At 41.6% G+C, this 13,340-nt stretch overlaps 2 protein-coding genes across 2 annotated transcripts in view; both read right to left on the reverse strand.

The window, feature by feature from the left end:
• Positions 1 to 13,340, reverse strand: part of CEMIP (cell migration inducing hyaluronidase 1) — a 105,303-nt gene that overhangs the window by 68,527 nt on the left and 23,436 nt on the right. The gene's annotated exons all lie outside the window — the stretch shown is intronic.
• The window catches only part of LOC116493532 (cell surface hyaluronidase-like), a 50,393-nt gene that overhangs the window by 9,556 nt on the left and 27,497 nt on the right, over positions 1 to 13,340 (reverse strand). Inside the window, exon 18 of the mRNA XM_032194994.1 lies at positions 11,508 to 11,716. Coding sequence (XP_032050885.1) covers positions 11,508 to 11,716 — 209 coding nt within the window. The remainder of the gene's footprint in view (positions 1 to 11,507; positions 11,717 to 13,340) is intronic.

Raw genomic sequence — 13,340 nt, forward strand, 5'->3', positions numbered from 1 at the left:
GGAAAAAACGTCTGTTTATTACCAAGGTCTGATCCAGAGACCCTGATTGACCTCAGAGGACTTTGAGTCAGGTGCCAGGACGGCTTAAACTCAGAGATTTTCGCTTCCTTGTCCTGTAAGGCTGAGGTACAACCGGTCACATACCCACTTGCGTCTCTGAAGGCAGCAGGGGATTGTTTTAGTTCATCCAGAGCTGCTGTGGGAGAGGGAACCGGCATCCAGCAGACGTTTCACCAGGGGCACAGATTCAGGAATTAGAAAGTAATCTCTGACTTGAACCAGAGCCACAGTCTAAAGAGACCTGCTTCCGCCACTTTACAGCAATGTTTAGTATTATGGTTTCCATTAAAATCTCCCTCTCCCTTGCTATTTCTTCAATGTCAGTTTAGAATAAGCAAGGGTAAAGCTGAAAGGTCTTTTAACTCCTGTCCACCACAATTTCAGCACACACATTTGCAAAAAATTGTCCCCATGGCTTTCCTTTATCCTGTGATGTGCATCACCACCCTCATGAAAACCAAAATTGGCTCCACACGATAAACCTTTCCTTTATACTCGGAGCCAAAAGATGCAGTTGCAGTGCAATTCAGATACTGATGGGGAGAATCTTCCACAAAACCCAACACCCTTTCCTGTCTGTAAGATCCACTTGTACCAAAATAAGCAGAAAGCCACAAGACATTTACACTTGAAAAGGAAAACTGAATACCAAGACAATTTGCTTAATTATTTTTGTTTCCTCTCCAGCCTCTGAAGTGGCTCTGGGTACCACATGCAGGTGCCAGACCCCTTACTGTGGTTAGCTTTCCTTATATTACCAAAACCAACAAGGCCTTAAATGTATTCATTTAATTACCTGGATTCCTGTTTAAAATGTGAAAATATGAATTTGGCTTAATGGCAGACAGTTACTACCTTCATCAGCTGCCTTCCAGGGCCCTGCAAAGCTGAGGAACACAAAGTTTCTCCTACAGCTCTGCTGAGGTGACCCATCATCCATCCCTGCCTGCAGAGCAATAGAGTGAAAATCTCTTTGATTTGAGAATTTGGGGGATCTGCATGCCTAGACTTCTACTTTGCATTATGCATGGACTATATAATAGCAAAACTTTTTCAGCCTTCTTCTGTTTTTCTCATTAAATCAAAGCAAAACTACTACAGGGCTGAAGAGGGGACAGGCTGTTCTAGAATAATAAATCAAAGTCATTCAAAGGCCCATCAGCTTAAGCCAGATACTGCCCTCTAGATTTTAACCAACTCCAGCTGTGTCATAACATAGGACGGCTAGAAAATGGATATATTTTCAGATGATTTTGCCTACGACTAGAGGAAATGAAAGAAATGCACCAAAGCCATGCTTGTGGAGTATTTTTGGGATGGAGTCCCAAGACATTTGGCTGTTTTTTAAGGGTGATTTGCATTGAGTTAGCACATTTCATCCCCTGAAGACACCACCAAAAAATGGCCTCATCATCCCCCTCAGATGTTGGGAACCAGCTTTGCTGCCATGTTATGCCAACTGTCACTTCCCCAGGAGGCAAGAAAGGCACTAGAAAAGGAAATTGGATGGTGAAAAAAAAAATGTAAAAAAACTACAGCTGTGACTGTCTTGAGTCACCAGGACTTTTAGGGATATGAGTATGAGAGCCTATTGTACACATGAGCAGGCAGAGTAAAACTCTGAAATAAATTATATCAAGACTGAGAAGTTCAAATGAAAAGCACCTACCCTGGAGGTTCTGAAAGAAGAGATGGAAATAAGAAAATTCCCACAAGAAAAGGCTTGGGAGGAGATGCGAGAAGGGAAAGCATTAGAAGTTATCCTTTATATAAATATAGGAAAGAATAAGGTGGTTATTTTCTCTCTATTTTAGAGGTATTTTAACAGCTTCCTATTTAGTTCTTAGTGTCAGTTTTGTTTCTTCAGCTTGAGCTGCTGTGAACCCTCCCAAATAACTGGCTGTGTGGCTGAACAGAGCTCCACCACCTCTAAGAAAAGCGAAGTCTGGAACAGCAGCGATGCTGCAGGATGCCCGCAGGACTCTGCCCTGCAGATGGGCAGCAGATAGGGGTGACATGCCTTTTTTCCAGATTACCAAAACTGAAAGAGAAATGCAGCCTCTGGCAAGCAGAGGCAATCAGGCGTGAGATGTCTGAGACATTGCAAAGGAAAACAGATGTGCACGTGCCTTCCTCAGCCACTGCGTTTGGTGCAGAGGACCACTCCTGGCTAAGTCTCCAGTGCAGGAAGCCTTTTTCTTTTTCGAAATGGTCAATAAACCACAACTTCTTTATTTGTCTGCTTCAGACTCGCCATTCTGTCATATTTTCTTGCTGCTACTCTGTGGTGAAGATTTGCAGGCAGAATCGGAAAAATTTGAACCAGCCTAAATATCCTGTAGGACCCTCGTTCTGCTGCTGAGTGCCTTGCACATCAGCTGGGATCCTCACAGGCATCCCAGAGACTTGGGAACACATTCTGCACTAGCAAGAAATGCCCACTCAGGATAGGACATTTTCCTATGGATAAAGACTAACACAACAGAGAGAAAATTTCATTTAAACCTTGAGGGACAGAAGTCAGAATAGTGATATACAAAAAGCCGTCCAATGGAGCAATACACAGGATTTCTTTCTACTTTCATTCTTCAGAGTTTCTTGCAAGAGAAACAAATGAAAATATGCTCAGGCAGAAAGTTTGACTTTGAAATTAACTATCAGTTCAAACAAAAGTTATATTTACATATCTAGAAAACCTACTTGAGCTATTTAAGATGTTTTCACCCCAAAACTATGTAAACACACTCACAACCTTATCTAATGTCAAAGTTAAGACCATTTTAGAAGTAAGGAACATTATTTTTCTAATTCCTGCTTTTAATCAGGCCAACATTTTCCTATGTGTTTTTAAACACACACACACCCCTACAAAAAAAAAAAAAAAAAAAGACATATAAAGAAGAAAAGCTAAATATGCACTAGCACACCATCACCATTTTGTGGATCCTGACAGTTTCAAACACCTCTTGGAAAATATTTGAGAGTCTGCCTGTATCAGGATGTATTTGAGAGTCTGCATGTATCCAACCCAGCATTTCTGCCCCCATTACTGTCATTCAACAATCCCCAGAGTGCATTTCATGCATTTTTGTGAATGTATCTAGCTTGTTTATTTGTTTATTTCCTTTTGGAAATGGCTGGGTGAAATGAACACAAGAAGCCATTCTGTTTTCACCAGGGTTTTGACATTTGCAGTTCTTACACTTTCAGGTGGACCACAAACATCAGGCAAAGTGTTAAAAAAAATATGCCTGTGTTTTGGCAATGAACAGGCTTCTTGGGATAAGCAAAAGGAAAAAATGTATGAGGGAAAGGCAAAATAACAGGCAAGAGGTTTCCTGTTCTTGGACGTATGGTAGATACAGATCTGCATGTACATACGTAGACACCTCCTCTACAACCTCAGAACAACCCCCACAGTCAAACCCCGAACTCCCAAAGGCAAAGCCACTCAGAGAAACGTGATTGAGCAGGCAAGGGAGGGGAGACTTTTGCAAGCGGTGGGATGTAAAGTGAGTCATGTAACTTGGAGATAGATTTGGCTGCAGTAAACATTGAAAGAGTGCATGTCTGGGACTCTCACCGCCTGGGAGAGGACAAACGAACACTTGTTCAATACTGTGAATGTGTCCCTTGACTATATCTGATGGAGTATCAGTCCTGGACAGATGGGTAAGGTCTAGTGATGGGGTTGCTGATTTTGCTGGACATTATTGCTGGCTGTATTTTGGGTAAAGGAAGCTCTAAGCTGATGAATATTATTCTAAAAAACAGCTCCACCATGTTTATTGACATGGTGTGTCACGTAGCCGATGACCATGGAAGTGCGCAGTCCAAATCCTGATCTCACTGATGAAAATCTGGGGTAAGCCAATGAGGGAATGCAGTAGAGTACAACTAAAAATTACTTACTTTTTCCTTGGGCTTGAAAAAACAAGAGGCTTTCATCCAGTGAGTCAGCCTCCCCCAACTGTTATTACTCCTATTTAAAAACAACCCCTCTGACACTTTGGTCAGATCTATGTGAGCTGAGACAACGGGGAATTTGAAATTTTCCTGCTAGTATTATGGGAACCAAGCAAAAATCCTCACGTGCTGCTTCTGTAAGTTTGCCTCTCACAGGATGAATATTGAACTTCAAAAGACAAAAAGAGCAAAGCCACCTTTCAGCCTCCAACGCATCTCAAGAACAAATCACTGGAGGTCGGTGTTCCTTGATCTCAGTCATGATACGGATGTTTTTTCTCTCCAAAAATATATCCTAACTTCATGACAACCTGCCCAGACCTGGCTTAATCTCCTCAGCAGAAAACCCACATTCAGGACAGGCGATCTCCTCCTACACCAACATCACAGGTGTGGAAAAAGGAATGAGAAATACCCACACGTCTCATGAGTACTGAGAAGAGTGAAAAATGGGCTGCAAGGAACTTGGGCCATGTTCTCACTTCTTCCACCAGTCCAAACTCTTTTTCTTCAACTCACATTTCCTGCTGGCTCCCTGCAGCTCCCACTCCTCTTTTTCTAGATTTCTTTTTTAATTTTCTGCCTTTGACTCAAGCCCATTAAACACATCCAAACCCCCATAACAACAAACATTGCTACTGGGCAAACGTCCAGCAAATTTTTTCAGGACTTTGTTATTAAGGCTAGACAGTTCTGAAAGGCAGCATGCTGTGGGCTAGTAACATGTTAGGTATGTGGTTAGCTAGCTACAGTTGTGTGTGTTGGGATTCAAATGCCTTTCCTAAATGTTGCTATTTAGGAAATGCTATTAAAAATTCAAAAACATAGACCATCTCATCATATAAATTAATTTTTGAGGAGTATTACCCATTTGTCTACTTAGGCAAAAGAATGATTTTTGCTTGTGCAAAACTCAGCACATTATAGCGGGGCTTCTGCCCTGAGGGTATGCTCCTACTGACGCCAGTGAAACTAATATCTGACTCAGGCAACATTTGGCTCGCAGGCAATTGTATTTAAGCAAAAAAACTAAGAACCTCCTGTATTTAAATACCATACTACATCACCTTGTCATCTTTGACTTTTTTCCCACTCTATGTGCTTTCTTGGAGGAATTCTAAAACAATTCAATTTATCTTGTTTTTAATGCATTCCCAGGTACTGTATCATAGACTACTGTGTATTTTGCATTTTCCTGATGCTGTACCTAGTTTGCAGACATCTGCTCTGGAGAAACTGGTGGCCCTGAAAAGCCCCAGGCTGTGGTTCGTGTTCCAGTAGAAGATTTAAAGCAAAGGAAAACCTTCAGGTTTCACATGCCAGGCTTCAAAATGCCAAAAAGCCTGATTTGCTACAGCCACTGGGGGGTGGTTGGTTGCTCAGACTGCTCTAATTCATTCAGTAAAATGACCAGCTCAGTAAGGACATGTATCCTCAGAGTCTCCTTGTCAACCTTGACCACTGCAAGCAGTGGGCACAAGCCATGGAGGACAGAGAGCAAAAAGGGCTGCAGCCAGGGAGGCAAAGACAAGGCTTTAGGATCACTCACACAAGGTAATGCCAGCATCTGGCATGGCCCAGCTGTACTGAAGCAGTGCAATCTGCACTGGAGTGTTCTGGCAGATGTTTTAACTTCTTTCCATTTAAAAAAATAAAAATAAAAATAAAAAATCTCATGGCTTTCATCCACTTGTTGACCTGCGGGTAATTTAAGGGATTTCAATAGACAGAAGGGATTCAACTATATGTGCTGATTTCTGTGTCATGTGGATGATTAACTCTGAATTACAGATGTAATCAGGATGGACAAGCTGTGAAACCCATGTAGTGCTTTACTTATTATTATTGGAAATAATGATGGTGTTACTTGTATTACATCCAGATCTAGGTGATTGAGGTCAGCATTCACATACATACAAGTAACAAGGAAGCAGTCACAGCCTTGAACTGTTAGCTAAACTTTGAAATACTAATTTCACCTTCCTGTCCATTTATCAATCTGGAAAGCATAAGGAAAAGTGCATTCGGAACTAATTTGAAAAAGGAACAATTGAGGAAATACCCATAAACTGGGCAAGTCTGCAACAAGCACATTCTAGCTTTGTCTCATTATCTTTGTTTTCTTCCAACCCTTATCACCACTAAAGAATTTAATCACAGAATGACAAGTAGCTGAAAGTATGAATCAGAATGGTGTTGAATAAATAGCCATAGGAAAAACACCCACCTAGACAGCCCTGAAACAGACAGATATAACCAGTCCCCTGGAGTTTCAGTACAGACATGGTCTATATAAGTTGTCTGCTTGCACTGAAATCTCCACCTTTGGATGGGTGACAGCATTCTAGAGATTTCATATCGCCCAGCATCAGAAGGCCCTGCTGTTTTTAATCCAGAATTTAGACATAAGCCAGCTCATTCCAGCAACTAGAATTTTCAGATAATTAAGATTATTTGCTTGTGAACATGACAACAAGCCCTAGCACAGAACTCCAGCCTAGCAAATGCAGGAATCCAGCAGTACACCTGCACCATCCCTGCACAAATACCACAGCATGAGGAAGGCTGGACACGTGCCCAAGCACACACATGGACATCTGCTCTTTTGTTTGCTCTTGACAAGAAATTTGGCTCTTCACTGCTAAAAAAAAAAAAAAAAATATCTTTAGAAAACCTCTCATGAGGATTCAGCTCCTGTGACAAGGCACCAAACAATGTCAGTGTTACAAACCTCACTGTACCTCTCCAGGTGGAGCTGAGAGGGTGCCGATGAGAAAAGTCCAGGGAAGGCTGCCCTGAACTTTTCCCTGGTGCTGGCATTAACCAGAGTTACTGTACACATGAAAGCCCCTGCTTATAAGACTGTGGCAACCTGCCTGTAAAAAATACCCCCTTTACGCTACTACCTGCTTACATCTCCCTGAAATTCTCTGACTCACAGCAGAGAGCCCTAATAAGGAAAACTCTTCCCACCAAGCCTCGACAGACCAAGTATAGAGATATTTGCCTGTGGTCATAAAAAAAAAACAAGGAATGTTTAATCTAATTGCCACTGCTTTTCAGGCTGCTTCCACAACACAACTTACTACACTATACTTCAGATATGGGCTTGGAGGAGATTTAATTCTTATCTTTAGATTTGCTGATAACACAAATAAGCCTGACTGATTTACTGAACAGCACTGTGCCTTTGATAACAGTATGTGCTTTAGCTTCTTCTGTGATTAGAGAACTTGCACACATACAAAGCCTATGTCATTAAATTGATGGACTTTGTTTCTGACTTTGCTTACTCTGTGAAGTGCCTATCCTTGTACTGGTTTTCAGCACCTGACAGGAGGCACTTACTTTCAAGTGAACGTCTCTCCTCCTGTCTTACCAGTCTCTCCCTCCTCTCTTAACAAGCTTGATGCTCTCTGCGGGCATTAAGAAACTGGACAGCAATTTTGAGCCCTTAAGTCAGTTTTACTGATAGTTCTATCTTTCTGTGAAACACAAAAAGAAGAAACCTCAGACACAGCTCTGAGGGGGTGGGCAATGTTCCAGCAAAGAGATGAAGCCTGTGCAGGAGAGGTCTGAGGTCTCAGTTCACGGAGCTTTTGCACACACTTCATGTTTGATCAAAACAACCTTCAGAAGGTCTGGACTGGTTCTGGAGAACACTTTATGCCTGGTAGTTCAAATTCTAGACAGTACTTTCTTTCTGTTCACTTACTAAAATGTTCAAAAGTTATTTGTCCTGCATTAACTCTTTCCAGAAGCATCAATAGCCAGTCTTTTCCCTGTCCTCACATGGGAAACTCCCAGCCACTAGACAGACAACCCTATCTACAGTAAAAAAAATGCATTTATGCTCAAGCAGCTATGTTCCCCAGCAGCCTGCAAGCACAGCCTGCAGGTCTCAGCCCAGGCTCGATATCTGCCTAGCAGTCAGCTAGTTCAACAGCTCCCCTGACAAACACAGACAAGTAGAGCTCTCATTGGAAGCGAAGTTGAGTGCATGAAGCAGCCCATTTGCACTTGACTTTGCACTGCACAGCCACAGATGGCAGCACGTGGAGACACGGCGGTGTTTTTTGTTTAGCTACATATTTCGATGCAAGTGAAGAAACCAAAGAGGGAAGGTCTTTTAAAAACAACAACCCTCTAAACATGGCTTGAATCAGTGCACAGGAGACACACACACTGCAGCAATCCTTCAGGTGCCACAGCAGAAAAAAGGCAAGTTGTCCTCCTCCACTGAGCAAAGACACCTGGGCAGTGCCCCTGACGAGACTCGCAGCTGAGCCTTATGAATTCTTCCCAACTGGCTCCTGCCCACATGAGGAATCCTGATGTTCCAGTCTTTTAATAAACATTTAAACCAGAATTACTTTTATGAGGACTTTCTACAGTGCTTCAGAAGCAGTGAAAGTGTTAATCATACAAAAATTCAACTTCAGTGCTATGCCTGACCTCCAAAGAAATGCAAATCCTGGTACACATCTCCTTGTCAAATTCCTTATTTCCCCTCTGACCTTCCTTTAGCCAGCACAGAGAAAATCCTTCCAGAAGCATGAGGCAGCTGTAAAAGCAGCATCCTGGATATATTTATCCATCATTTTACAATGACAAGTCTAAAAATAATTTGATTGTTTGCTAAAGTTATGTCTGAAAATACTAATCCTAGAATATTGCTATTTAAGTTCATCAGGCATTTTTTGTTTTGCATCACATATATTTTGCATGGATATAACCATGTTAAGAGCTATTTTTTTGGCAGATTATTTGGTATTTTTGATTTTTTTAAAAAGGACAAAAAGAACAAATCCACTGGAGACAGGTAAAAGCCTTCCCTGATTTTCCAACTCTCACTACTCTGGGCCCCACAATTTGAGATTTCTTCCAATCCAAAAATGATTGGAATACAGTGTTTAATAGAGATCATACATGGATCTGCTTAAGCAGGAACTTGTTTTCCCTCAAGTTCCTAAATCCTGTTTTTCACCTCAGAGGAATCCCTTTGCGTATGATTTTACATGCAGTCTGGACATTTCACCATTGCTATTGCCTCAACTTTAAATCTCACAGCACTGACACAGAGTAGTCACACATCTCATTCGCAGTTATTTCTTAGCAAAATGCTTTAAATCATTGAATCTTGTACGTTGGAAAAGACCTTTTAGAGCATCAAATCCAACTGTCAACCTAACATTTCTGTGTCCACTGCTAAACCATGTCCCTAAACACTGTCCACATTTCTTACATACCTCCAGGCCTGGTGACTCCACCACTTCCTTAGGCAGCCTGTCCCGATGCCTAATCACCCTTTCCATGAAGAAATTATTACCAAAATCTATTCTAAACCTCCCCCTGAAAGAACTTGAGGCTGTTTCCTTGCATCCAATCACCTGAGAAAAGAGACCAATACCCTCCTCACTGCAACCTCCTTTCAGGTGGGCGTAGAGAGCAATGAGGTCCCTCCTCAGTCTCCTTCAGCCTCCTCTTTTTTATTTATTTATTTATTTTTCTTTCTTTCCAGATTAAACAACTCCAGCTCCCTCAGCCAGTCCTTGTACATCTTGTTTTCTAGTCCCTTCACCAGCTTTGTTGCTCTTCTCTGAATGCTTTCCAGCAACTCAATATCTTTCTTGTGGTGAAATGAAAATTTAAAAGGAAAAATATTTTTCCCTTATTACAGTATATTTCTTTTTTATAGTTCTTTAAAACACACACCTTGCCAACAGTTTCTGGATCAGAAAAGTCTACAAACCCTTGCCATGTTCAGATAACTTAATTGGTTTCACACAAGACAAAGACAACCACAAACACATTGTGGTTTTCAATAGTAAAAGTTAAAACTGTTGCTGCTTGAACAAGGGCTGAACATCAAACTGAGTTTTATCAGTCACCTAGTGCTGCCTTCAAATTTGAATCTGTACTTGAAGACCAGGGGCCAAAGCTTTGGCAAGTACTATCTGGCATAGTGATAGGGTCATCACCGTATACAGAGGCAGAAGATTTAGGTCTATATGAGGAAATAGCTGATTATTTAAAGACAGATAATAATTGCAAACCTCAGCTTGTCCATGATTGACTAAAGGGTTTCCTCTCCCTTAAAGTGCATAAACTTATATTAACGGAGAAAACAGTGATTTAGTTCTAATCATTCCTCTGTGACAGGAACATACAACCACAGCTCCTCCTGTGACTCGGTCATGGCCCTACAGCTATCTACGTCTTTCAATCCAAAGAGGACCAGTTACACATCACTTACAAAAATGCATGTGATGCATAGAAACATTGCCTTTCTCAGCTACATTTTCACGAGGCTTCATAACTGGACTGCAGATAGTATTTTCCCCAAATTTCATCAGCTTCAAAGTTCAGAGGACCCAAACATTGTTCAAGCCTTTGCCAAAACTATCCTAAGTTGGAACTATGGCAGTGACCTTCTGCTAGAGGGTCAGAGAATGGGTGTGGGGCTTGGTGGATAATACAGGATGGACCTCGAAATCCTCCACGTTTACTAGTGGTACCTGCTACTTCACATCCTCTATGCCTCCAACTTCTTTTATGTCAACTACATAATACTTGCTTTGCAAATCCAAGCCTCCACATGGCTGGGTTACATGTAGTTATGAAAGATCTCATTTGCATAATGCTGTCCTCTTCCTGTACTGCCTTTTTATGAGGAAACTGAGGAGCCACAGAGACTGCGGAACCCAAGGGTATGGCCAGGTATTCTTTTGGTTCTCATCTCTTGCAACAAATCTCTGCTAACCTTGGCAATGCCTGTCACAATGGATCACAGGACTCTCTCCTAGCAGGTGTACCAGTAAAAAGGACAAGTGATTTCACCAAAGTAAGAATAACACTGGTCCTGAACCAGTACTGAAAACAGTAAAAGAAATTATGCAAAATGAAACAGATTGTAAGGGGAAAAGTTAGGATAAACCAGCTATGCTTTGCTTTTATATAACACCAGATGAGATGGAAGAAAACAGAAAATAAATACAGCACAGCCTACAATTTTGTAGGCTAATGCTATTTTAAAGCCTAATGCTTTAAAATATTGTGTAGAAAGCAAGAGTGATCACAGTACTGTTTGGGTTAGAGAAGATGCACAGCTCTGTGCACATTCTGATGGACTTCTGCACTTTATATACAGAAGATGAATTATGTGTGCAGCAACTAGTACAAACAAGTGGACAAGAGCCAGAACTCTTCTGGAGGGATTTCAGGGACAGAAGGCCAGGACTTACTTGGATTCTGTTTCAAAACGTACTGGAAAGAGAAACATCTCTGTACATCAAAAATGCTGGAACAAAGTGGAAGCAGAGGCAACTCTTTGCATTGGTAAGTGCCAGTCATTAACACCTTGCTTTGGTGCTCCCAGAAATCGCAGAAACATTCAAAGGATGAGTTGCAAAGAACCTGGGAAATCGTTAGAGCTCCAGAACTTTTAAAACAGAACATTTTCTAACAACATAGGGGAGTACCTGTTGAAGTTGATCGGGTACAGGATGATATCCTCAGGTGCTCTTCCATCCCACTGGATGATATAAGCCTGCTCCAGCATGACGACGGGCTGGTACTGCTGGTATGGTGCCCCTCTGTTTACGCCTTGCAACTGCAAGGGGTGGGAAGAGTATGTTGCTCTGGCAATGGATAGGGTCAGATTCTCAGGGCGCCTGGCCTGAATATAAAGCTGAGGGTGAAAGGAAAATGACAAACATATCCATTAAACTAGCCAGGCTCAGCCATAACATGTGCATTTGATCATTGTTGCCTATAAATGCTTTTTGCCAGTGAAGAACTCAGAACGTTTGGAAAGTCACTGAAACATTTCCAGTTCAAATAAAAAGGTAAAACAGAAATAGCATCTGCAGTCCTTTGTGGGGACACCATGAAGTGAGATATGAATTGTACAGCACCATAAAAACTATTCAAAATCTTCAGGGAAAAGGGTAATAAAGGAAATATTGCAAAGTAACTGTTTTTTATGAATTCAAATAACTACACTTTAAAAACAGCCTTATTCCATTGAAAATACAGAAAACTCGTAAGTGATTTCAACTAGCTTTGGATCAGGTCCAGTTATCTAATGGAATCCACATCTCTGCTCTCAAGCAGCAAACTAGGCTGAAATTTTAGGGGCTGAAACTCAATGGCCTGACTGTATGATCTTACAGACTAAATACAATGGTGCACGTTTCAACAGAGAGTTCTTCTGTCTGAGGACTAACAGATGCCCTTGGTCTGTAGTTCAACCCTGCAGGCCAATTAAGAAAACACACTCCAGTTTTACACTTCTTCTGTCCTTCCATAACTTAAATGAAGGCCACTTCATGTGGCAAGTGCTATCTTTAAGGCTGAATATATGATGTCCACCCGCTTCCCCCCTTATGAAATTCTACTGCAGAAGGAGGATGCATATGAACTGTCATACAAACTGGTCTCAGAACACAGGGATGTAGCAGGCAGCTTGTCATATTCCCTGAAAGGTTCAAAGTGCATAGAGGACAGGTGGGAATACCTATAAGCATGTTTCCTCCAGTCTCTTGCAATGCAGAATAGGGCTGTTTGCCTCAAGAACAGGAATGTCCATCATAAAAATCTGTATTATCTCAGTAATGCCTAAGCTTCTACATGAGCAACAATTCTGTACAATTACTTTTAAACTTAATTTCTGTGTTTGAGGTAGATCAAAATGGAAGCAGTCTTTTAGCAGGTTTTAATACTGCAGGTAAGGACACAAGCACAGCCAAGACTAGGAGAGGTCAAGATGAAGTGTTTCAGGATATCTGCCTTCCAGTGTTCCAGGATATCTGCTAGGCTGTGAGACCTTGGTTGCTCACATCTCCATATCTGCTTTTCTTCTCCTTGTCTTGTCTACACAGATCGAAACCAAAACAGACTGTTTCTCACTGTTTTATACAAAGGCTTCTTTTAGCTAGGGTTTCTAGCTTCTACTGTAACACTAGCGATAAGAGAATATACCATGTCCTTAAAATACAACAGAAACTGCTTTACTGACTCCAAGCCACAGCCAAGACGCAAGTGCTTGCCATGACATTTGGTTTGCCTTTTGGCAGACCACGTGACACCAAAAGCAGCAGATTCCTATTGCTTTCTTCTTGGATTGTAATGCCCTGGCCGCAGCAAAATTCATTTGAGAGAAGACAGAGGTGGTGTATCCTTCTGTTCAAAGGAACGAGAGACAAGAAGGAGATCCAGTCCTTGGCCATGCAATCCCTGACCTCCTTGCTGTGATGCCAATTAATGTTAGTTCTAGTGCTTGGGTTTTGTTACCCTTTCAGGACTGCAATCAA

This window comes from Aythya fuligula, chromosome 11 (genome assembly GCF_009819795.1).
Source record: "Aythya fuligula isolate bAytFul2 chromosome 11, bAytFul2.pri, whole genome shotgun sequence".
Classification (NCBI taxonomy): domain Eukaryota; kingdom Metazoa; phylum Chordata; class Aves; order Anseriformes; family Anatidae; genus Aythya; species Aythya fuligula.